Source organism: Callithrix jacchus, chromosome 12, assembly GCF_049354715.1.
Source record: "Callithrix jacchus isolate 240 chromosome 12, calJac240_pri, whole genome shotgun sequence".
NCBI lineage: Eukaryota > Metazoa > Chordata > Mammalia > Primates > Cebidae > Callithrix > Callithrix jacchus.
The window spans coordinates 116,149,133-116,176,094 of NC_133513.1; the positions used below are offsets into that span (position 1 = coordinate 116,149,133).

General features: G+C 41.3%; 1 protein-coding gene across 13 annotated transcripts in view; it reads left to right on the forward strand.

The window, feature by feature from the left end:
- The window catches only part of DMBT1L1 (deleted in malignant brain tumors 1 like 1), a 102,116-nt gene that overhangs the window by 14,214 nt on the left and 60,940 nt on the right, over positions 1–26,962 (forward strand). For 12 of the 13 annotated variants that reach the window (XM_054243417.2, XM_054243419.2, XM_054243423.2 and 9 more), the window contains exons 6-16: positions 3,499–3,528; positions 5,421–5,483; positions 7,826–7,858; positions 8,319–8,384; positions 13,765–13,827; positions 15,409–15,480; positions 17,901–17,969; positions 18,231–18,302; positions 21,340–21,657; positions 21,792–21,863; positions 26,881–26,949. In XM_054243417.2, coding sequence (XP_054099392.2) covers positions 3,499–3,528; positions 5,421–5,483; positions 7,826–7,858; positions 8,319–8,384; positions 13,765–13,827; positions 15,409–15,480; positions 17,901–17,969; positions 18,231–18,302; positions 21,340–21,657; positions 21,792–21,863; positions 26,881–26,949 — 927 coding nt within the window. The remainder of the gene's footprint in view (positions 1–3,498; positions 3,529–5,420; positions 5,484–7,825; positions 7,859–8,318; positions 8,385–13,764; positions 13,828–15,408; positions 15,481–17,900; positions 17,970–18,230; positions 18,303–21,339; positions 21,658–21,791; positions 21,864–26,880; positions 26,950–26,962) is intronic. The other variant, XM_054243418.2, reaches the window with a different exon arrangement.

Below are 26,962 nucleotides of genomic sequence, written 5' to 3' on the forward strand. Positions count from 1 at the left end.
TTGTTCCACAAGAATTAGCTTTCTTTTCACTTCAATCATGAGGGTTTTGGTTATTCCATAGTATTGCTATTTTCATTTTTCCAGTGGAATAACTGTTAAAAGCATGATTCTTATCACCAAGATTTTTAAGGAAAATTGGTAAATTGTTTGTGTTGCTTATGTTACCATCTAGCGTATATTCTTTCCTGTTATGTGGGGCTCAATGTGGCTGGGAAGGGAAGTATCTGCCTGTACTTCACTGTTAAGTTCTAATGCTACCAAATTCCCAACCTGTCTCCCTGCAGAGAATGCTGAAGACTCACTGCAAATGCTCACTGGCAGTAGGAGGTATTTTCATGTTGCATTTGCAGTTAGTCCTTATTGGATGCAGTTTTTGTTTGGTTTAAAAACCAAAAAAAACTAATTTCATTGCAGCTGCTGAGCTGAATTTGGAGAGGAGAATATACTACATATTCTGTACATACCGTGTCTGGATCAATTTCCTAGTGTATTAGGAAACTGGTGTGTCCTACAGTTAGTAAATGCAATGGGAGCATGTTCAAGACAGGCCTGTGTACTAGCTGAGGCTGAGCTTGGGGATGAGGGAAAGGCATGGGTCTGGCAGCAGAAGGTCTGAGTGTAAGTTCCATCTCAGTCACTTATTGAATGTAACCTTGCACGATTCACTAACAGCTTTATAAAAGGGGGATAACAACACCAACTTTACAGTGCTCCATTTACGTTAAATGAGATTGTATACATGGAAAGGTAACAAGAGCCAACTTTCATAGAGTGTTCACCATGACCCAGGCACTTTCCGAAGAAGTTTACCTGCATAATTACCCACTATTTAATAAGTTATTTAATTAATAAGTTAAATAGTTAAATAATGGGTAATTATGCAGGTAAGCCCCTTAAGGAGTGGCAAACTTGTTCTGTAAAGTGCCACATAATAAGCATTTTAGGCTACAGAGGCCAGATGGTCTTGACTGCATTTATTAAACTCTGTTTCGGTAGCATGAAAGCAGCCACAGACAATTCATAAACTAATGACCGTGTGTATGGTTCAAGGAAATTTTATTAACAAAAACAGGCAGTCAGCTAGAGTTGAATCAAAAGACTTAGTTTCTTGACCCCTGCTCTAATGAAGTAATTAATTCTGAACACTGCATGAATCACATTTAATTTTTACAGCAACCTGATTAGGTAGGTACTACTGTAGTCCCCATTTTACCAGCCTGAGGATGAAACTGAAGCATAGAAAAGTCAGTCAACTTTTATTATGACACCTTGCTTGACTTCTATGGAGAGTTGATGTTAAAAATAGATATATTTCTCCTGTTTGGTTTCTCAAATCGGAAAAAAAAAATAGAGCAAATCTTATTCCTCCTCTCTCTGCTCCCTTCACACAACCAATGCATCAGAAAATTCTGTGTTGACTTCTAACATACATGCTAAACCCATTAGCATCTCCCAACTCCACTAATACAGCAGTCATCCAAAGCCCCATCGTCCTTCTTGTCACTATAGCAACAATTTGCTAAATAGTCCTCTACCACTTCTCTGTCCTCCCCCAACGTATACACGATCTATTCTCATCACGGAAACTAGAGCAGGCTGGTAATTATAAATTAGATCATTCCTTTTCACTCAAAACCCTCTAAAACTTTCCTTGTATCTAGAATAACATCCAAATCTAGTACCATGGTCTTTCAGACCCTGCATGACCTACACCTTGCTCATGTCTTTGTTCCTCGAGAACACGTCTCCTCTTGCACTGTGTTCCCCAAAACAGTTCATCCCTTGAACTGACAAGATAGTTCCCACCTTAAGGACTTCTTAGAGGGCACTTTCCTCTGTCTGGAATGCTCTTCTTCGAGACTTTTCTTCAGTTCATTCCTTGTAATCAGGTTTCAGGATATTTCAATGTCAGTTCCTCAGAGAGGATTCCCCTAAATATACAATCTGAAAAGACTTCCTCTCAGTTGCATTCTATTTGATCAGCCTGTTGTTTTCTCTTCATGGCACTCACACCATTCAAGATAGTCTTTTTTTTTTTTTTTTTTTTTCTGAGACAGAGTCTCACTCTGTCACCCAGGCTGGAGTGCAGTGGTACGATCTCGGCTCACTGCAACCTCCGCCTCCCAGGTTCAAGCAATTCTCCTGCCTCAGCCTCCCGAGTAACTGGATTACAGGCATGCACCACCACACCTGGCTATTGTTTTCGTATTTTTAATAGAGATGGGGTTTCACCATGTAGGCCATGCTGGTCTCAACTCCTGACCTCAAGTGATCTGCCCACCTCAGCCTCCCAAAGTGCCGGGGTTACAGGCATGAGCCACAGTGCCCGGCCCAAGATAGTCTTTGTAGTCCTTTTCCATTGTCCTGCTCATCTGTGTCCTCCTGCACCACTCCCCAGAGTGTGCCTTTTGTGAGAGTAGGAACTTTGGTGATCTTGTTTATCTCAGAGTCAGAGTTCCTGGTATATAATAGGTTTTAAATAAATATTAGAGTGAAAAAAATAGACACGTATGTAACATTCTGCCACTTCCATGAATTGCTGTTGAAACATTACACTAGGTATTAAGATACTCAATGAACAAAGGCACTGACTCTTTTTTTAGAAGGATACCACTTATCAGGCAGTAAGAATTCCATTATGCGTCATGATTTCCTTCTGCCTTCAAATCCCAGGAAGTTCAGAGCTTAATTGAATGATTGATACTAGCAATAGCCAAGGGTGTTTTTGGTTGGTTGGTAATTTTTCTACTTGTTTTCCTTTCATTCATACATGTGTTAATCTTATATTTCTATTGTTTTGGTCTTGCTATGCAGATATATATATATTTTACTGTCATTTAAAATTTGTAGCAGAACATGTACATATATGTTATAATTATATATTATAATGATTACATATTAAATTATATCAGATAAATTATAACAATATTAAATATAATAAAATAATATATAATTGTGATATAGTATATAATTATATTATAATATAGTATATATTGAATATTATATGCAATATATAATAGTATACATAATAATAACATATATAAGATTAATAGAAATGTCTGCAGAGTGTTCAGGAGGAGACAGATGATGGCCACTGGGCTCTGCAGGAGGCATAAGCTGAGAAGACAGTTCATATATGGACATTCCATGGTCATCTCACTTTGTTGCCAGTTGGGAACCACTGCCCAGGATAGGCAGGTGGCCCAGAGCACCACAGGTGACTGGCTTGCTTTCAGTGTGTGGCATTCGAAAGAGCCAGTATTATATGTTAAGGCACTTCTTTCTGGTCTATGTTAAAAACAATCGAATCAGCAAATACGAGACCTCTGAGAGCCTGTTAAGTCCCAGGGGCTGTATTTCACCAGGAATCCACAATATTTTACATTTTGTATTTTAGACCTGTCACGTTAAAGATTTGTTGAAAACCAATAAGTAGGTCAAGCAAAAGTTATTCAATTTACTAGAATGAGAACTATTTCAATTTGTTCGTACCAATAGGTGATGGAAATTCAGCAATCATATTATCAGGTAAGAGAACTTGTTTGTGCTGTTTTCCCTGGGACATTTCTGTTTTCCCACCCAAACAGGAGGGAGCACATGGACGAGTGGTTATTGAGTTATTTTACTCAGTGACTTATTACAACCTGCCCCGTATAACTGAGTTTGGGTGCTGATGATTTTCAGAACGTCACTTTAAAAGATTCACTAACCCCTTAAAAAAAGAGAGCTAACAATACTATTTTTTAAAAATATTGGAAACCATTTGGAACATAGGGTTTTGTAATTATTTAATTTTCAGTTTGGCCAGCTTCTCTGGGAATATCCAAACTCTTTTGATTTTTATAAAGGAAATGTTTCTTTCTTTTTTTTTTTTTTTTGAGAAAGAATCATCTGATTGCAGGTAATGTTTACTTATTGTATAATTTCTCATGGCTGCTATAATGAAGCGCCGTAACTTAGCGGCTTCAACAACACAAATTTATGATCTTGGGGGTCAGATGTCCAAAATGGGTCTTAGCTAAGAGCAATGTCAGTCAGGCTGCGTTCATTCTAGAAGCTCTGGAAAAAGAGGATCCATTTTCTGCCTTTTCCAGTTTTTAGAGGTGACCTGCATTCCTTGGCTAGTGGCCAGGTCTCCATCTTTAAAGCCAGCAGAGAGATTAGCATTTTCCAATCTCTCTTTGACTCTCTTCTGCCTTCTTTTTTTTTTTTTTTTTTTTGAGATGGAGTTTCGCTCTTGTTACCCAGGCTGGAGTGCAATGGTGAGATCTGAGCTCACAGCAACCTCCGCCTCCGGGGTTCAGGCAATTCTCCTCCCTCTGCCTCCTGAGTAGCTGGGATTACAGGCACATGCCACCATGCCCAGCTAATTTTTTTGTATTTCTAGTAGAGACGGGGTTTCACCATGTTGACCAGGATGGTCTCGCTCTCTTGACCTCGTGATCCACCCGCCTCGGCTTTCCAAAGTGCTGGAATTACAGGCTTGAGCCACTGCGCCTGGCCCTCTCTTCTGCCTTCTGCTTCCACTTTTAAGGACACTTGGATGCCATTGGGCCCACCTGATGTTGCAGGATAATCTCCTAATTTTAAGGCAGCTGATTAGCAACTGTAGTTCCACCAGCAATCTTAATTCACACCTTTGCTGTGTGATCTAACATACGCTCAGGGCCCTGAGATTAGGACATGGATATCTTTGGGGAGGCCAGTACTCAGCCTTCGGCACTTGTTCATAAAATACATTTTGTAGTTACTTTTCCTTCGTGGAGCAGAAATGGACATGTTATTCAGGACATACATTGAAATATGGTGACCAGCAGTAAGTAGAGAGAAGAAAGGTGTGACAGAAGAGGGGGAGCATCTACCCAAGCCAATCCAAGAAGAGAAGCAATTGTTCTCTATCTCCTGCAGCTGCCTCTGTCAATGTTCCTATGGACATTGTAGATGATTCCTGTGGCCAGACATGGCATGAATTAGGTCTGGAGAGCAGGAGAGACTGTGGGACTGTGGAGCCATAGAGAGTTTTTTTGCTAGTACAACAGCAACACACATGTTGGGAACAAAACAGGCTTAGGAATAAAACATGCAGCACCCGCGAATACAAGTACCAGAGGGTCCTCATGATCTAGACCAGCCGGCCAACTCTTAGGAAGCATGTTAAGACCCAAAACACAGAACTCTTATCACAGAACACCAAATACCTGCACATGGACACAGAATCTGGCAGAGAGAAAGGCCAGGGATGATTGAGTCTAACAGGATTGAGGATCAGGTGGCTAGGAGGTGATTTAGCATTTCTGTCACTGACTCAGGGGTCCCTTCAGGACTGAGGCAAAACCGCATCTTGTGAAATCACAGGGAGCCCCTGGCCAAACACCCCTCCCTCAAGTTACTTACTGTTCGCACTTGCTTCTTTATTACAGTTCTACCTGCTGCCATCTCAACACAACTCCCTCCTGCAGCTGCTGCACATTCAACATCGTCAGGTAGGACCCTGCCACCAAATGCATCGTAGCTTCTAAGTTGCACTGAATGATAGTCAGTGGTTCTGCACCGTCTCTAGGTACTGCTGACAGACCACTTGAGATCAAACGATTTGAGAGGAAAGGGACAAGGGGACCCTGAGATGGTCTGAATTTCACTCTGTGTTTGATCACCTATAATTTTAGTATCAAAGAACATAACACAAGTCTTCTCGTTTCACATGCTTTCACAAATGCAGAGTAAGAGGAAAAGAGATGGGGGAACTGTGTGTTAGAGAAAAAGATTATTAGAGAGTCTCCTTATATCTTTTGATTTTAAGAAATAAACTAGAGCACCTGGCTTTATGTCTGGGAAGTATCCAACTTAGAGACATCTAAATTACATCTCAGTGACCACCATTGCAATCTATTTTCTTTTTTTTTTTTCTTAATTTTCTATTGCTTTTTAGGTTTTGGGGTACATGTGCAGAACATGCAAGACAGTTGCATAGGTACACACATGGCAGTGTGTTTTGCTTCCTTTCTCCCCTTCACCCACATTTGGCATTTCTCCCCAGACTATCCCTCCCCACCTCCCCCTCTCACTGGCCCTCCCCTTTTCCCCCCAATAGTCCCCAGTGTTTAGTACTCCCCTCCCTGTGTCCATGTGTAGCCACAATGATAGTGCAGGCTTAAGGACTTACTGAAGATGATTATTAGCATTGTCAGAATATGAATTATATGATGGTGTCATTGAAATGTCAGCAGTTACACGTGATGGAGAAGTGGAAATAGAATCAACTACCATGGTCGAATGAAAATAGATTGCAAATGGCAGTTCGTTCTTGATTTGGCTTTCTCAATCTATCTGCCATTTATGAGACTCTCATGATGTTTATTTACCCCTTTGTGCTTGTGTTAACTTATCTGAGGAATGGGAACAATAGCCACTGATTTCAAGGAGTTCTGAGGATTAAGTCACTGAATCCGTGTAAAGCACTTAGCAGGCAGCCTGGAGCATGGTAGCTGCACAGGGAGTGTGACCTCCTTCCGTGCCGGCAGGAATGTCCTGTGGTATGCTGCTTTTCACAAAGAGGGGCTTCTGCCCCATAGAGGCTAAGCCAGGTGAAGGGGGCATGGCATTTCTGCTCACTGCTACAGCTGGACCATTTTATCACAGTTCCTCCTCCAGCCCCTGGCAACCACCAGTCTTCTGTCTGTCACTACAGATTTACCTATTCTGGATATTTCACATAAATGGTGTCATACCACCCGTGGCCTTTTCTGCCTAGTGTAATGTTTTTAAGGCTTCTGGTTCCTTTTAAAATTCTCCATTTTGAATGAGCTTGTATAAAGGTAGTTGAAATAAAGGGTCCCTCTTTCTATTCAGCATTAAATATCGGAGGTCATTTTCTTTATTTTTTAATTTTTATTTTCTTTTTTTGAGAAGGAATCTCACTCTGTTACCCAGGCTGAAGTGCAGTGCTGTGATCTCAGCTCACTGCAACCTCTGCCTCCTGGCTTCAAGCGATTCTCCTGCTTTAGCCTCCTGAGTAGCTGGGATCACAGGTGCATGCCACCATGCCTAGGTAATTTTTGTATTTTTTTTCTTTTAGTAGAGATGGGGTTTCACCATGTTGGCCAGGCTGGTGTCGAACACCTGACCTCAAGTGATCTGCCTGCCTTGGCCTCCTAAAGTGCTGGGATTGCAGGCATAAGCCACCAGGCCTGACCTGGTCATTTTTTTTTCTTTTGGTATTGTTTTTTCCAACAGTCCTCTCAGCTTCCACTACCCCAGAAAATGTTGGCCACCCAACGATATCGCCAAGTAGGTCAATGAGCTGCTAGTTAAATAAAAAATGAGTATGATGCGTTGTTTATGCTACTTCCAGCATTTTAAGCAAGCTCATGGAAAGGTTGAGTTGTTGTTTAAGGCCAGGAGAAATGTACTACCAAGGAATCTAAGGACCACGTGTGATGCCCAATGTCACTTGCAGCACCGGATTTGAAGCTCCATGAGGCTTTTATCTGTCTTGCTTGTCACTGTATCCCTAGCCCCTATCCCAGTGCTTGACACATGATAGACATACAATAAATGTTTATTGGAAGAATAAACAAATGTGCAGGTATTGCATGTTTGGCAGGCTGTTGGTCCCCTCTTGAGGCAGCTTTGGCCTCAGCCAAGAGCAATCCTGGTAGACAGTGTATAGTGGAGGCAAATCTCTCTACTCAAAGAAACAGGTATCATTCTAAAAAAACACACCAGCAGCCCCTATTTGTACAAATATCCTGCCTCAAAGAGAAGTTAGTGTTAGAGCAAACTAGTGAAGCCAGATCTAACAGATATTTATGTTTTTCACTGTCAGCAGATAATGAAAAGTTACCAACTACCCTAGCAGGTAAGCAATGATTCTATCATTCATCCTATAGTTGGGAGGCCTTACCATCCAGAGGAAAAGTCCAGGCAGGTGGATCACTAGGTTGTATGATGTCTTCCATGGGGTCATCTAAGATAATAGCATCTTTATGAATGCAATGATTTTTACAACCTTTTCCCAATTCATCAATGACTTATTTTACTACTGCCGAGTGCCTCCTGCAGAACCCGGGGCTGATGCAGAGTTAAAGGGGGAAGCATATGGGCATTTGGGGGCAGCAGGGTCACACTGAGGAGCTTAATTTGAATTTGACTCCAATCTCATCAGAAGAAATCTTGCAGCTCATTGGGAGCGTGTGGCCAGTCCGAATGCTTTCGTTAAGGTGTGGCATGGCTGGGGACACTTCACCAGCTGCCAGTTGCATTCTTGTCTGATCTATTCTGTGTTTAGCGGTCCTAATCCCCATTTCCATGTGTTCCAGAGCTACCTGTGGCCAACTCAGCATCTGCCAGCCGCAGGGCCAGTGTGCCTGGGCCCAGTCCTTCAGGTGAGCAACCTTCCCGAGGACACCCTTTTGCTCTCCAAACCACAGGGTGGAGGTGGGGACATCCCAACGAGGGAGGGGCCTGGGAGAGCAGCACCATTTGCAGCCCCTGTGGTTCAAAGGGGAAGCACCATCCTGAGAGGACCTCAGCCTCCAGGACTGCAGCCGATTCACTGGGCCTCCCACACAGCATCCTCACTCGCTGCTCCTCCAGGGAAACATTTTACAAATTCAGCAAATACAGAGAATAAGAAAGTGAATAACCATGTCTGTCTTATCTAAATAGGACAAATTAGGTTATATTGGTTTTCCTGTCCTATCAATCAAGAAATAAAACACGGTTAAATCTGAAGCTCCCAATAGTCCTCAATCTCAGGCTTTTCTCTCTCCTTCCTCATAAACACCATTAAATTTCGTATATATCCTAACCCATGTGCGTGTGCCCCAAGCAATACTGAGCACCCACCTTACAAATTAGATATTATTTTGTTGTAACCTTTTTTTAACCTGTTAAAGGTAGCTCTTTATCAATGTTGAGTGTGTTTCCTTTGACACCAGCTATTGAGTTAGTATTTTCAACATCCATATCCATATAATGATAATAAATCTAAAAGTAAACATCTATGAGACTTGTCTTTATATCTTACATATTTTTATGTTTAAATATACTAAAAATAAGAGCTACAAGAAAAGTATAATAATCTGCTTTATGAGTTAATTAGGTGACCATATTCAACAATCTTTATTCTAGGAGAGGGCTGTTAAGTAATATTAATGTTCCCCTTGTGTGTGCTTTGTTATGTTCACAGATGTTTTACACACACTCAAACATGGCAGGACTTATCAGAGCCCTTGCTCTACTAGTGGACACCAGGATTCTCTAAGAGGGGACTATGTTATGCCAAGTGTACCTGACTGCAAACCTCCTTCTGCTCACTGAGATTGGGACTAGTGTCTACAAAAATGAGTTTAAGTATTGCTGAATTCCAAGTGCTTAGAGCACGCCATTAATGGTTGTTAAATCCCTAATCAAATTGTTTTAAATGATCTCACCCCCTTGAGTAATTAAGTTTCCCTTTGACCTTTGGGTCCTGACTCTCATCCTGATGATTCTGTAAAACAATACATCCTAAGAGTAAGAACTTTGTTTTCTCCCTCCTGAAATTTCTGCCTGAAATGCCCCCATTTCCATCATGTCCGGATTGCTCTTCCCTGTGAAATCCTATGCTTGCTTCTGAGCCCGGTTATAGAAGGAACTTCTTGAGCTCCACCATCAGTGGAGTCTTTTCTCTGCCTCAGAGTATCATTTCCATACTTTTCTAGCATTCTTACCTATTCTGTTTTTAATAGCAGAGCTATCCGGGTGTTTCTCCTAGTCCCCAACTTAATTACAGATGAGATGATGAGACTTAATTACAGAAGAAATCATGCAAACCTATTGCTTGCAAGGACTCTTATTTTAGTAACAAATTATGTATTTTTTAAAATTGCATTTTAGGTTTGGGGGTACATGTGAAGAACATGAAAGATTGTTGCATAGGTACACACATGGCAGTGTGATTTGCTGCCTTCCTCCCCATCACCTATATTGGGCATTTCTTCCCATGCTATCTCTCCCCAACTCCCCACCCCCTAATGCCCCTCCCCTGGTCCCCCCAACAGGCCCCAGTGTGTGATGTTCCCCTCCCTGTGTCCATCTGTTCTCATTGTTAAGCACCCACCTATGAGTGAGAACATGCAGTGTTTGATTTTCTGTTCTTGTTGTCAGTTTGCTGAGAATGATGGTTTCCAGGTTCATCCATGTCCCTACAAAGGATACAAACTCATCGTTTTTGATTGCTGCATAATATTCCATGGTGTATGTGTGCCATATTTTCCCTTGCCCAGTCTATCATCAGTGGGCATTTGGGTTGGTTCCAGGTCTTTGCTATTGTAAACAGGGCTGGAATGAACATTTGTGTGCATGTGTCCTTATAGTAGAACGATTTATAGTCCTTTGGATATATACCCAGTAATGAGATTGCTGGGTCAAATGGAATTTCTATTTCTAGGTCCTTGAGAAATCGCCACACTGTCTTCCACAATGGTTGAACTAATTTACATTCTCACCAACAGTGTAAGAGTGTTCCTATTTCTCCACATCCTCTCCAGCATCTGTTGTCTCCAGATTTTTTAATGATCGCCATTCTAACTGGTGTGAGATGGTATCTCAATGTGGTTTTGATTTGCATTTCTCTAATGACTAGTGATGATGAGCATTTTTTCATATGTTTGTTGGCCTTATGTATGTCTTCTTTTGTAAAGTGTCTGTTCATATCCTTTGTCCACTTTTGAATGGGCTTGTTTGTTTTTTTCTTGTAAATCTGTTTTAGTTCTTTGTAGATTCTGGATATCAGCCCTTTGTAAGAAATGTTTTCCCATTCTGTTGGTTGCCGATTCACTCTAATGACTGTTTCTTTTGCCGTGCAGAAGCTGTGGAGTTTGATTAGGTCCCATTTGTCTATTTTGGCTTTTGTTGCCAATGCTTTTGTTGTTTTGGTTATGAAGTCCTTGCCTACTCCTATGTCCTGAATGGTTTTGCCTATATTTTCTCCTAGGGTTTTTGTGGTGTTAGGTCTTATGTTTAAGCCTTTAATCCATCTGGAGTTAATTTCAGTGTAAGGTGTCAGGAAGGAGTCCAGTTTCTGCTTTCTGAACATGGCTAGCCAGTTTTCCCAACACCATTTATTAAACAGGGACTCCTTTCCCCATTGCTTGTTTTTCTCAGCTTTGTCAAAGATTGGATGGTTATAGATGTGTTGTGTTTCCTCTGAGGCCTCTGTTCTGTTCCATTGGTCTATATCTCTGTTTTGGTACCAGTACCATGCTGTTTTGATTACTGTAGCCTTGTAGTATAGTTTGAAGCCTGGTAGTGTGATGCCTCCCGCTATGTTCTTTTTGCTTAGAATTGACTTGGCTATGCATGCTCTCTTTTGGTTCCACATGAAGTTTAAGGTGGTTTTTTCCAGTTCTGTAAAGAAGGTCATTGGTAGCTTGATGGGGATAGCATTGAATCTGCTAATTACTTCGGGCAGTATGGCCATTTTCATGATATTGATTCTTCCTAACCATGAAATGGAATGTTTCTCCATCTGTTTGTGTCCTCTCTTACTTCGTTGAGCAGTGGTTTGTAGTTCTTGAAAAGGTCCTTTACGTTTCTTGTTAATTGTCTTCCTAGGTATTTTATTCTCTTTGTAGCAATTGCGAATGGCAATTGCTTGCCATTCTTGATTTGGCTCTCTTTCAGTCTGTTATTGGTGTATAGGAATGCTTGTGATTTTTGCACATTGATTTTATATCCTGAGACTTTGCTGAAGTTGCTTATCAGTTTCAGGAGATTTTGGGCTGAGACGATGGGGTCTTCTAGGTATACTATCATGTCGTCTGCAAATAGAGACAATTTGGCTTCCTCCTTTCATGCTTGAATACCCTTCATTTCTTTTTCTTGCCTGATTGCTCTGCCTAGAGCTTCCAATACTATATTGAATAGAAGTGGTGAGAGAGGACATCCTCGCCTAGTGACAGATTTCAAAGGGAATGCTTCCAGTTTTTTTCCATTCAATATCCAACAGATAATGGCTGTTGGTTTGTCATAAATAGCTTTTATTATTTTGAGATACGTTCCATCAATACAAAGAGCTGTTGAATTTTGTCAAAGGCCTTCTCTGCATCAATTGAGATAATCATGTGGTTTTTGTCTTTGGTTCTGTTTATGTGGTGAATTAGATTTAAAGACTTGCATATGTTGAACCAGCCTTGCATCCCCAGGATGAATCCTACTTGATCATGGTAGATAAGCTTTTTGATGTGCTGTTGCAATTGGTTTGCCAGTATTTTATTGAAGATTTTTGCATCTGTGTTCGTCATGGATATTGGCCTGAAGTTTTCTTTTCTTGCTGAGTCTCTGCCAGGTTTTGGTATCAGGATGATGATGGTCTCATAAAATGATTTGGAAGGATTCCCTCTTTTTGGATTGTTTGGAATAGTCTCAGAAGGAATGGTACCAGCTCCTCTTTGTGTGTCTGGTAGAATTCGGCTGTGAACCCATCTGGACCTGGGCTTTTTTTGGTCGGTAGGCTATTAATTGCTGCCTCAACTTCAGCAGGAAAGATCTAAAATTGACACCATATCATCAAAATTGAAAGAGCTAGAGGAGCAAGATCAAAAAATCTCAAAACCTAGCAGAAGACAAGAAATAACTAAGATCAGAGCAGAACTGAAGGAGATAGAGACACAAAAAAACCCTTCAAAAAAATCAATAAATCCAGGAACTGGTTTTTTGAAAAGATCAACAGAATAGACCACTAGCCATATTAATAAAAAAGAAAAGAGAGAATAATCAAAAAGATGCAATAAAAAATGATAAAGTACATGTCACCACAGATTCCACGGAAATACAAAGCAGCATCAGAGATTATTACAACCTGTGTATTCTGCAGGTACTATTTGACTGACTAAACATCCCTACTAATAGCACTGATGCAAGACATTATTAATGTTAGGTAGATAGCTTACTACACAGTAGTACGTTTGAGAAACTTTGTTTTGTTTTTTAAAGTCTTGTTTGATAACAATTCAACATAACATTAGCTGGTTGGTGCAAGGGTTCTTGACTCTGGAAGCTGAAAGAAGACTCAGCCCCCACAGCAGTCCCAGCTCTACCACTTGCATTCCTAGGTCTAGCGCAATGAGATGGAGCACTTGCACAAGTCAACTGAGCAACTTGATTACTCATAGACGGGCAACAAGGAGCCCCAGAAACCTAGGATCATGGGGAGGTGGTCGCCCAAGGATAAGGAAAGCTTCCCAGGGAGGATGGAGTCTCATCTGCATGTGCTCCATTTCACAGCACAGCTGAGGGACCCCAAAAGCACTCCACTCAGGGTATGGTACCACTGGGGGCTACTTGGCTCATGTTGCACAGCACCCTATTCTAGGAGGAACAGCCTGTTCCAGGACGCAGACAAAGCCCAAGCTATTCCCGACAGTTCCTTCTTGTCTTAGAATATTGTATTCTCAGCACATTCTGCAGTTATTCTGAAAACTATAGCAGGAGGGGTGTAGACCTGGGCTGGCCAAGACCATTAGGGACCTGTTCTTCTGCAGCTGGCCCTGGCCTGAAATCAGGACAGCTCCGTAAGGCCGGCTTCTTTTATGGCAAGAAACGGCCTGAACGCAGAATCCTCAATGTAACTGGAATGATGCAGACCTTGTTAGATGAAAACATAATCCTCCAGATAAGGCGGCTCTTAAGCTTTACGTTGAATTCTTAAAGAAATTCTCATTCGTTATTTCTTTTTTTATGTTATATTGTTATTGATAATGACTTTAACGTTCCACATAGTTGAGATCACCTCGGAGACTTCACTGACCACAACCCCTGCATCCTCCACACCTTCATCAACAGGTATGAAAACACTTGCCTGGGAAACCAGGAGATATGGATGCTGAGGTCCCCAGCATTAGCCCAAGCTCGGTGGAAAGGCGTCGGGTCACTTTGGGAGGTAGCTCTGCATAGTAGAAAGAGCCGTAAATTGTTTCACTTTCGAAGTATATGATCTTGAGCAATTTAGGTGTTCTACTTGAGGCAGTTTTCTTTTCTAAATCTGGTGCAACATTCCTTTTCAGCATGGTGGTTGAATACCTTAAAAATGAGAGAACTAATTAATATACAAGAAGTGAATGGTTGAATTCTAGATACATGTTTATATTTAGCTTTCTCCAATATCATAAATTCACAAAGTATAGTTGTGAGAGTCGATGTATTAGAAAATCTTAAGGCCAATGTGATTATGAACATTCTGGATATTAGGACATAACTATTGTCTGTAAACATGCAGTTAAACCTCTTATGTGTTGCCATAAATCTATTGGCATTTTACATACCTCCATCCTTGAGTTTCATACAATAAAATTAATTTACGAGGCCAGATGTGGTGGCTCAGGCCTGTAATCCCACCACTTTGGGAGGCCAAGGCAGGCGGATCACAAGGTCAGAAGTTTGTAACCAGCCTGAGCAACATGGTGAAACTCTGTCTCTATTAAAATACAAAAAAAATTACCTGGGCATCATGGCACACACCTGTAATCCCAGCAACTCAAGAGGCTGAGGCAGGAAAATCGCTTGAACCCGGGAGGCAGAGGTTGCAGTGAGCCGAGATTGCACCATTTCATTCCAGCCTAGACAACAGAGAGAGACTCCATCTCAAACAAACAAACAAACAAACAAACAAACAAACAAACAAACAAACTTTATGAATAATATGGCCTTGTATGGGATCCTTCCAGAAACTTCTAATGTAGAATAGATCTTTCTAAACACCATGGATCCTTTCAGAAACTTCTAATATAGAATTCAAGAGAAAACTACCTTTTTCTGAGGGGAGGTTTATAACAAAGATTGGTCATTCGCAATTGAAGGTGACTGTGCTTGCTGGCCTGGCCACATATGCAACACAAGTTTATGTGACAAACAGACAAATCCAAAGAGGATGAGAGAAATATCTCTGCTACCAGAGGCCAGCCCCAGTACTTCTCCTGTTTGTGCCTCTCCAGGAGCCTGGATGGAGGTGAGGCTGCTGAATGGCACAGGAAGGTGCTCAGGCCGCGTGGAGGTTCTTGTCCAGGGCACATGGAAGACCATGTGTGATAACCTCTGGGACCTGGCCGAGGCCACAGTTGTGTGCCGCCAGCTACGGTGTGGACAGGCTGTGGCAGCCCCAACAGGGTCTCACTTTGGGGCAGGCTCTGGGAGTATCATACTGGATGATGTGCAGTGTGTGGGCAGTGAGAGTCACCTGGGGCAGTGCGTGCACAGGGGCCAGGCTGGGCACAACTGTGGGCATCTGGAGGATGCCAGTGTCATCTGTGCAGGTGAGGGCTGTTACCTCCCAGGACTTCACTATTGTCACAGGCATCCGCCAACACTAACAGAAGCCACTGGACAATACATTATAAATAACCTCATAGACTTTGATCTCTTGATTAGGTGCTGATGGTTCTCCAGCCCCCGCCCCCACCCCAGGGGCTGAAGTGGCTTCTACATTGGACATGCTCCCAGGTGGGTCTAATCTTTGGGTAGTTTGCTTTGAGTATACTTTTCTTTCCACAAGTCATTTTGTTAAGTCTTGGTAGAGCTCCTTCAGGGCTAGAGAAAAAGTCCTCTAGTCCTCTTCCATTTCACAGTCAGTGAGTTCTGTTCGTGACAAGTCTGGAGATAAGAATAAACGAAACATGGAGATGGTTGGGCAATGGAATATTTGTTGCATCAAATAAATCCCATTAGAATGTCTCAATGTTTTTTTGCCAAGAGTCATTGTTAGAAAATACCAATTGTTTCCAAATCATTCATGAGCTGTAATCTAATTCATGAAACCCTAGGACTGTCTGCACTGGTGTGAGGCTGTTACCTCTCCTGGATGTCACTCCTTTGAAAGCTTTTCAGAAATATTCAACTCATATTCTCAGAAGTCATTGAGCATAATATTGTAATAGCCCGTAGACCACAGCATGTTGATTTCTTTGATCATCAGGTTCTGTTAGTTCACTGGGTCCCACTCCAACCACAGAACCTGAAGCTGCCACCCCATCATACACACCATCAGGTTGGGCCAATCTTTTCTTGGTTCTTTTGCATTGTTGGCTTTTCCTCCGTAGAATGTCTCTTTCTTAAGCCAAGACGGCAGGGCCTTTGCACCACATAACTTCCAGGGTTCCACCTTGCTAGAATGTATTGTGCATTGCATCCTCGTGTGCATGAGGGAATGGTGGTCCCTGGAGTCATATAGCTAGGTGATCCTACATTGTTGAGTCACTCTAGGATTAAGAGAGTTAACAATCATTCCATATTACAGCACACCATACAGAGAGACACGGAGCAGAAGGGAAACAAGTTTCTCATTCATTCCATCATCTTGATTTCTTAAATAATTCCTGAACTTGCCCAAACTATGCCTGCACACTGGAAATTTTAGTTGTCTCCAAATGGTTTAGGAGCTCAGTCAATTGAAACAAAATCAGTTAGGATTGAATTGATATCACCCAAGGTATATATATAGTGATCAGAATAGGTATAAAAACTGCTTACAGATTCCCAAATTGGTAAATATCTGCATTGTTATTAGGTAGCATCCTCTTAATTTTGAGATTCTGAAAAAAGCAGAAATAAGTAGTTGGAAGAGGATGCAGGAAACATAAAAAACACTTTTCCTCCCTCTGCAGATATTTGATAGGAGAGCAATGAAGCCCATTCCCTTCAGTACATGATAACATGGACAACAGAACAGAACAATGATCAGTGAAATTCTCACGGTGGGGGCCACACACTCACAGTAGCACCTTCTTTGCCCAGACTGGAGCTGACCGCCAGCTGCTTCACTTTAGGAAAAAAACTCTCTATGTTCTTTTCTTTTTTCTTTTTTTTTTTTTTTTGAGACAGAGTCTCACCCTGTCACCCAGGCTGGAGTGCAATGGTGTGATCTTGGCTCACTGCAACCTCCGCCTCCCAGGTTCAAGCGATTATCCTGCCTCAGCTTCTCAAGTAGCTGGGATTACAGGCACCTGCCGCCATGCCTGGATAATTTTTGTATTTTTAGTAGAGGCAAGGTTTCATCATGTTGGCCAGGCTGGTCTCAAACTCCTGACCTCAGGTGATCTGCCTGCCTCTGCCTCCCATAGTGCTGGGATTACAGGCATGACCCACTAAGCCCTGCCAACTCTGTACATTTCTGACATATTAAGATTGATTTTACATTGTATTATATGACCAACTGAAAAAAAGAAATGATATGGTTATTTTTGATGATTTAACTACTTTTGGAGGCCTGCTCCCAAACTATTTTAAATAATCACCGTAAGGAAGAGAATATTCAGTAGTTCTGATTTACATACATATATAAAGACTATTATGAAAAGTATCAAACTCCCTGACAAACGCTAAGAATAGTATAATGAGCCCAGGGTACCAACTATCGAGTTTTGTGAAATTCTAATATTTGCCCTATTGTTTGAGAGCCTTTTTAAAAGCAAACAACACAATACCTGATTGCTATTTAGGAGTTAATATGACGAAAAGGGCTGCCTTAATGCCCCATGTGGCTTAGCTGCTCAGAGCCCAGATACAGCCACCAAAGATCCAGACGGAAAGCAAAACATTCAGTCATTTCATTGCCTGCCATGTCCATGTATTGCTGCAAAAAGGAAACGAGGAAACCATCCACAGATGGTTTTGTGAGCACTTCACAAGCTAGAGTGTACAACCCAACGGTGTGTCCTCAAAGTATTAGCACTTTTCATTTCACTGTGGCATCTGATATCTAACGTTGAATGAGGTGGCAGGGAAGGAGATATGGGAGCCACCAAAACCCTGACAGACGCATTTCGAACCAGCAGTTCTCTTGGGTTTATAGTCAGAAGTTCACACTCCCCTGTGCAGCCAGGAGGTATCTAGCAGTGAAGGAGGCCTCTCTTTGTCTTTCACAGGACAAGTACTGTCATTAACTGTGCCTACCTCAGAGCCCACTGTGCTTCCCCCAACTCCTCCTCCAACAGGTCAGTTGGCATTTGTTTTATGGGGAAAGGGAACCATGTGCCCAGCACTGGGCCAGTGCCCTCCCAGACCTGAAGCCACGCTAAGTGCTAACCATACTCCTGCAGATTCTCCTTGCCTCTGGAGGAGATGAGTCAGAAATTGATGCTGCATATTTGACTGTGACCTTCAGGTCATGTCTATTTTCAAACTTTTATCTTTCTCAGGTTGGGTTTAGGGGATGTCCTAACTATTAGGACTGTCTCTCTTTGTCCCTGTGACAGGTGCTGGGTTATCTGCAACCATAGCCATAACAGAGCCTGCAGCCCTGCCATCCACACCCAAGCCTCTGGCAGGTAAGTGCTTGGGAGCCACCACTGGAAGGAGCTCACATTTATGATACAACCATAATGTGATAAGCAGAGAATCAGATGCTGTCACTAATCTATGCTCACAACCACCTACAAGTGTTATCCTTCCCCTCCCCCAACCTCACTGTTTCATAAAATGAGAGACACAAAATTTTCCTAGCATCACCCAACTAGAATGTGCCGGAGCCAAGATTTGGGCACAAATGTTGGACTCCAAACTCATGTGACTCTGCTTAGCTATCTGCCTTTGATGGTGGGACAGTATTCTCCAAAGCTACCTTTGGGCTATTGGGAAGAGAACATGCTTACAAGCCTAATTGCTATGTCCCAGGTACATCAAGACTACAACCAAGAAATCAGGGAGTCAGCTGTGAGTGGTCACCTACTCTATAGCTTTTAATATAAAATTCCTAATTTATATTTTCTCCTATTACAGTTAGGCAAGATTTATCCTTTTAGTTTACCTGATACTGTATATCAGGTATGAACCCAAATCGCAGTATCTTCCTTTCTTACCTGGGTGGAACTGCCCGTAAGTCTGCTTTACAAAGAAAGAAAGCTCACTGTAGCATTCTGACACTTTAATACTGGTTCTGCAGTAAGTCACATCAGTAGTGACTCAATGTGTCCAGGCCAAGCCTAATGGTGTGCGTGCCTGTCTGTGTTTTGAATAAATACTATGGTGGATGTTGAAGGCTGTGTAGATGCGCTAAACTAGACATACAGTCATTCTGCTCCCTCCTCAAAAAGCACCACACAGCAGGCAGAGGTCTCTCATCTGTTTCAGGCCTCCACTTGGGCCACTTTTTGACATTCTGAGCCCCTAGAAACTTTTGCCTACAGGGACCCCTGCCTCCATAAAAAAGTAAATTTATATATACACAGATATGTATGTATATTTTCTATTTTATGGTTGTGTTTATATAAAGACTATATTATAGTCATTTCTTCTGATTTTAAAACAAATGAAGACATGTTTGGGGGCCCTTAAAGGTCACATGGACCCCAGGCACTGTGCCTGCCATGTCTGATGGAGGTGTCTCTATCCTGCTCTTCTGAATTCTTCCAAGTAATGAACATGGGCAGACCCACTGGACTTCAGCACCACCAGGACTTTTCAGGAGAAAGAACACAATGCATTTGCCCACCATGAGACTGCTTCAAATCATGCCCAGCCAATTTTTGTATTTTCAGTAGAGACTAGGTTTCACCATCTTGGCCAGGATGGTCTCAAACTCCTGACCTCGTGATCCACCTGCCTCGGCCTCCCAAAGTGCTGGGATTGCAGGCGTGAGCCACCGCGCCCTGCCAAGAGGTTCATCTTTTATGCATAGTTCCTGACGGGGTTGAGTTGAGAACAGTAGGTCATGGTCATGCTAAATAATGTGAGTAGGAGGGAGTTGTTTATGAAATGGAGGCTGCCAGCCCAGAACAATTTGAGCCTTTAAAGGGGTGATTGACCTAGAATCCCAGGAAATTTTCCTCACCTTCTCTTCTGAGCATAATCTACTTACAATTACCATCACGACTCACGTTTCCACTACATTTTTCCTCACATATATTTTCTAACAACCCACATGTTAGATATGAGAAATATTTCTGCATTGGATAATTGACGTTAGGAGATAGTGTATTGTATTTCACTGCTGCTCCTATTTTGTAAGCTAGAGCACTATTAATATAATGAGACACAGACTCTCAAACTTTTTGTTTAAGAAATCTAATAGAGTAGTAGGTCTATATTTTACTCCTCCTGTTGGCTTAAGAAAGAAACCTCACCAGTGTTTCTAGAAAATTCTAAAACACATAATGTCAATATAAGTATTGTGATCAGGGCAACAAAACACTAAATGAAGCAACCATCATTATTCCAGATTATTTAGAGGTTTAATGATTACTTTCACTAGACAGAGAAATAATTCTCCTTTGTTTTCTCCATCCTATCACTGATTAAAGCCCTTAAGGTATAAACTCTTTTTTATAGAGCCTTGCACATAATAGCCATTACGTGAATATTCCGTGGTTTAAAGTATAACTGTGTTGGCAGCAAAGAAAAGCATGTCTTTAATGCTAGAAAGAATGCTCTATTATCTCCAGTCTGTCATGGGACACTCCCCCATACCAAGGCGACTTCCACAGAAAGGCTAGCCAGCGTCCACTGGGACATTGCTGGTAGGACCCCCCAGGTCAGGGGTCCTCTGGAGTTACTGTGCCACGTGTGGGCTGAAGGGACATGTGTAAGTCGGGAGCCCAGGGATCTGGCGTTATCTCTCTAGAAGTCTGATGCAGCTGCTCACCAGGGTCTTCTGGCCTCCTTGAGGTACTTCCAGGAAGTAGGAGTTCTAACTCACATTTTCCAAGACCCATGGAAACTTCTACTGCCTAACCCAGAGGAAATACCTTTTTAGTTACACATAAAGTTGCAATAAGTACTTCTCTCCCTCAATCCTTCTTCTCTTCCTTGATCTCAGGTCTTTGAAAACTAAAGCCAGACCATCCCACAGTCTCTATCAGCTCCCTACTCTGCACGTAACCTGACCCAGGCAAGAGGCACAGGGCTCAGCTTGAGAGAGGGAAGGAGAAGGGTAACTTCAGGGTGTAAAATACAGACAACAGAGTTCACTGGCCTTAGAAAGTCATATGGAATACTAACCAATCTACCCAGTTCCAATTCACATTGCCACTTTGACCCTGAAAAAGTTAACCTGGACTTTCTGAGTCTCACTTGCTTCATGTGCAAACCAGCGGTAATAATAGACCCAACAAGAGAGATGTAATGGTCAAATAAGATCAAGCTTGTAAAGTGTTTAGGATGGGACCTGCTTTTGGTGATGACCACGGAACGTGAGTGGTAGCATTTATTATTATTGTTGTTACTATTATTCTTCTTATGAAATAATATCATATGGAAGATATAAGTATTATGACATCAGCAATATATCAGCCCAACATAATAAGGCTAAGGCAATGTCCTGACACCGAAGGCCACTCCCCAGTGTCCCTCCTTCTTGTGCTTCCCTAGGAGCCTGGATGGAGGTGAGGCTGCTGAATGGCACAGGGAGGTGCTCAGGCCGCGTGGAGGTTCTCATCCAGGGCACATGGGGGACTGTGTGTGATGACCTCTGGGACCTGGCCGAGGCTGCCGTTGTGTGCCGCCAGCTGCAGTGTGGCCAGGCCGTGGCAGCCCCCGTGGGGGCCCACTTTGGGGCAGGCTCTGGGAAGATCTTACTGGATGACATGCAGTGTATGGGCAGTGAGAGCCACCTGGGGCAGTGTATGCACGGGGACCAGGCCAGGCACAACTGTGGGCACCTGGAGGATGCCAGTGTCATCTGTACAGGTAAGGGGCTGTTTCCTTAAAAAGAAGTAATTTCTTGGTTTTCCCTTTGAATAATACTCAGTGATTGATTTTACTAAGTATATATTATAAATAGTACTGTAAATGTTAGCATGTTGATTTCTTTTGATCATCAGGTGCTGGCAATTCACCAGGTCCCACTCCATCTACAGAACCTGAAGCTGTCACTTCATCATACACAGCATCAGGTTGGTTCAATCTTTGCTTGGTTCTTTGGCTTTGTAGCTTTTCCTCCACAGAATGTCTCTTGCATAAGCCAAGATAGCAATGACTTTCCATTGCACAATTCCCAGGACCCTATCTTCCTAGAATGCATTGTGCATTTCATCCACATGCAGGTGGTCACATGTCATATGCAAATGGTGGTCTCTGAGTTCTTGCAGCTTGGTGGTCCTACGTGGTTGAGTCACTCCAGGGTTGGAAGATCGAACAATTATTTCACCTCACACTACACCATACAGAGGGGCACAGAGCAAAAGGGAAAGAAGACTTAACGGGGAAGGGAAGTATGAGAAATAGATTCACATCTGTCACCTAGACTTCAAAATTCCTGAACTTGCCTTACAATAGATACATTGGAAATGCTTAGTCATCTCTAAATGGTTCAGGGGCTTAGTCAGTTGAAATAATGTCAGTTAAACTTGAATCCATATCTCTCTAATGGCACACATGCTGGTCCAAACAAGTTTGTTTGATAGATTTGCTAGTCAATAGACACTCATATTCTCATTATGATTCATATTCTTAATTTCAAGAGTCTAAAAATGGAGTGATTCTCTAATATATCATTGGAAGAGAACACAGAGCTTGAAAGAACAGACTATTTCTCCTTCTCTATATATAGATAGGGGAGTGGTAAGACCAGTCCTCATGCAAGATGGAAACAGAAAGAAGATGAGAGAAATCTCATTGATGAGGTGGCACACAAACTCACATATGAAACACAGAAAAAGGAGTTGATTCTTTAGTAGAAATTGTATCTAGGACATTGCAACCCTAAATGTTTATTCATCTTAAAACACAACTTCAAAATACATGAAGCATAGACTAATAGAATGACAAGGGGGCATAAATGATTTTTTATTCTTGACAATAGAATCCACTTTTTCTTATATTAGCAGACATATCACATTTTGATTACTGCTAGCATGGTGTTACTTTTAACCTATCTGGGTCTGTTTATTTATTTATTGAGATGGAGTCTTGCTCTGTTACCCAGACTAGAGTGTAGTGGTGCGATCTCAACTCACTGCAGCCTCTGCCTCTTGGATTCAAGCAATTCTTCTGCTTCAGCCTCCTGAGTAGCTGGGACTACAGGTGCACACCACCACACCTGGCTAATTTTTTGTATTTTTAGTAGAGATGGGGTTTTGCCATGTTGGCCAGGCTGATCTTGAACTCCTGGCCTCAAGTGGTCTACATACTTCAGGCTCCTAAAGTGCTGTGATTACAGGCACAAGCCACTGTGCCCAGCCGTGTGTTTAAATCTAAAGTGGAGTTCTTTTAGGTAGCATATACTTGGGTTTTGCTTTTCTAAAATCCTATTTGAAAATCTCTGCCTTTTACTTGAGGTGTTTAGACCATTTGTATTTAATATGATGACAGACAAATACATTTTACTAGTTATCCATTGCTGTATAACAAATTACCCAAAATTTTGCATTTTAAAATGACAGATATTTATTAGCTCAGTTTCTGTAAGTCACATACCTTATTAGCTTAGCTGGGTGGTCCTGACTCAGGGTCTTTCATGACGTTATAGTCAAGCAGTCAACCAGGGGTACAGTCAAGAATCACACAGGGCTTTTTTCCAAGTTCACTTACATGATTTATTGGTGTCTTTTATTCCTCATGTGCTCTTTTACTTAGGACTTGAGTTTTTTGATGGCTTCTAACTGTAGGCTTCCCTCAATTCCTTGCCTCTTCCACCATAGCAAGTGATGAGAGAGAGACAGAGAGAGTGCTCAAGACAGAACCCACATTCTTTCATAATTCAATCTCAAAAGGGACATATCATTACTTTTGCTGTATACTATCAATGAAAAGTGAGTTCTTAAGTCCAATCCAAAACACAGGGAGGGAAATCAAACCCTACCTTTCAAAGGAAGAAGTATCAAATAATTTGTGAGTATACTTTAAAAATCACCACTGTTAAGTTTAAATCTACCATTTTGATAATTATTTAAATTTACCATTTTGCTAATTGTTTTCTATTCATTCCACCTGTTCTTTTTTACCATGTTTTTGTCTTCTCTTTATCTGGAATTTACTGTTCCATCATGTCTACCTTCTTTTGTCTACTAGGTATAACTGTATTTTAAGTGGTTACTTTAGGATTTATAATAAACATCTTTTCTATGCAGCATCCTTTTTCTTCTAAGCAAAAGACTACCTTTAACACATCCTATAGTGAAGGTCTATTGATGACAAGTTATTTCACCTTTTCTGTGCCTGAAAGCATCTTTATGTCATCATCATTTTTAAAAGATAATTTTCCTGGGAATAGAAATCTAGGTTGACCTTTTTGTTTCAATATTTTAAAGATGTTATTTTGCTGTTGTCAGAATTTCATTCTTTCTGTCAAGAAAGATATTGTCATTATCACCTTTTCCCTCTATATACAATGTTTCATTTCCAGCTGCTTTTAAGATATGCTATTTATCATGAATTCTAATGTATTTGATTATATCATACCTTGGGATAGTTTTCTTCATGTTTCTTCTGGTTGAAGTTCATTGAGTTTCATGAATATGTGGTTCACAGTTTTTACAAATTTAGGAGTTTATCTCTTCAAATATTTTGTTTCCATCTTTTCTCCTCTCCCTTATGGACTCCAATTAAATATAGGTGACTTGAAGTTGTCTCACAATTTACTGATGCTCTGCTCATTTTTTTAAGTCGTTTTCCCCCATGGCATTTGGCTTTGGGTATGTCTTCAAGTTCACTTATTTTTTCCTTTGCAACATCTAATCTGCTGTTAATCATATCCAGTGTATCTTTCATCTCAGGCATTATTGTTTTCTTCTTGAAAAGTTTAATTTTGGTCTTTTTTATATCTTATATATCTCTACTTTTCATGTTCCATCTTTCCTCTGCCTTCTTGATTGTATGATATTATGGTTTTTTGCCCTAGTGTACAAATTATATTATTTTTACCATTTATTTGTCTCTGTCCACAAATTTATTTTTCCCATTATGAACCATAGTTTCCTGCTTCTTTACATCCTTGGCAATTTTCTAGTGGATGCCGGATGTTGCCATTTACCATTTTGAGTATGAGTTATTGTTTATTCTCAATCTTACTTTAAATCACTCAAGTTACTTGGAAACAGTTTGATCCTTTTAAGCCTTGTGATTAACTTTTGTTAGGCAGGAATAGAAAGATATTTAGTATGGAGCTAACTTTCCCCACTACTCGGCAATACCCTTCTGATTACCATACCTAATGCCTCATGGATTACCTTGTTTCACTTTGGCTAGTAGGAACAGGAACTATTCCCATCCCTGTGCAATCACCAAAGATTGTTCCCTCTCCTCTCTTTAGGCAGTTCTTATCTTGGTCTTGGGCATTTGCTCCACATACATCTGCTGATTAGTACTCAGATAAAACTTGAGAGAGACTCTCTGAAAAATCTTTGGAGCTCTCTCTGTGGGCAACCTCCAGTACTTCCCAGTGAACTGCAGCCACTTTGTTGTCCCTTAATTTTCAGATCCACCTTTTGAAGGAGTCTGCCAGGATCCACCTGGGTTCCCCTTCCCTCTGTTGTACACTGGAACTCTAGTTGATAACCTAGGGTAATTACAGGATTCCCCATGTTCATTTTCTCTTTCTTAGTGATTACTGTCCTGTGCTGCCTGTTGTTCAAGATCAGAAAGCCATAATTTAATGTATTTTGTCTAGTTTCTTAGTTTTTCATGTAAGATGGTAAGTCTGTACCCAATTATGGTAGTTTTCTATTGCTGCCATAACAAACTGCCATAAACTTAGCAGCTCTAAACACCATCAATGTGTCATTTTTATAGTTCTGTAAGTCATAAGCCCAGTGGGCTTGGCTGGTCTGTTTCAAGTCTTAAAAGGCAAAATCATGATGCCAGTAGAAATCTGAAGGAGAATCTATTTCCAGGCTCATTGGAGTTGTTGACATCATTCAGTTACAGGCAGTTGTGCAACTCTGGTCCCTGATTCCCTGCTGACTGCTGGGTAGGAGTTGCTCTCAGATTTTAGAAGCCACTCACATTCCCTAGCTCATAACCCCTTCATCTTAAAGCTTGTACCAATGAGCCAAGTCATCCCCATGCTTTAAATGTCTCCTGCCTCTTCTCCTGCCATACCTCTTTGATTTCAGTGAGAAAAGATTCTCTGCGTTTAAGAGCTCACGTGATTAGATTGGATGCACCCAGATAATCCAAGATAATCTCCCATTTTGTGATCTGTAACCTTAATCACATCTGTAAAGTCTCTTCTGCCTTATCGTGTAACCTATTTGCAGATTCCAGTGATTAAAACTTAGACATCTTAAGGAAGTCAATATTTAACCTCCCTTAAGTTACCAGTTACCGCATCCGAGATGGAAGTCAAAGTTAGATTATTTTATTATAAAATGTATTAAAAACAATGAGAAATGTCAAGAGTAGTACACTGAACACTTGAGAACTCACTAGCAGATTCTATCAAATATTAATATTGTGTTATAATTATTTTGGGTTTTTAGTAAAACAGTACAGTAATTGAAGGATATTTTATGAGTTAATAGGATAGAAATGGAGACTTTCTTACTTTGTTATGTGAGCCTCCTGCGGTTTAAGCAACTACGAGTCCAAATATATTCAGCAAAAACCTAGAAATAAGCCAAAAGCTCCAGTCATTTAACTAAATATATCTGGTTTGTTGCTAAAAGAAATAGAAAATCCAAAATTTATTTTGTGTGTGTTTAAAGGGTTAGAACGTACTAACTGGAAGTTCTAAAAGTGCTGGATTTTCCATCCCATTATGCCCTAAGTAGTGATAGATAAGTGTGGTAGAGAAGAGAGAGTAGATGATCCTCCCTACTTGAATCTGCCTCTTGGGAAGCCAACCAAAACACTGACAGGACATATTTGAACCCAGACACTGCTTCTGGGCTTGTGGTCAGAGGTTTTTTCTTCCATGTGTAGCTAGGAGGTATCTAGCAGTGAACAAGGCCTCTCTTTGTTTTATACTTACAGGTCAAGCACTGTTGTTAGCTGTGCCCACCACAAAGCCTGCTGTGCTTCTCTCAACCCTCTCTCTAACTGGTCAGTTGGCATT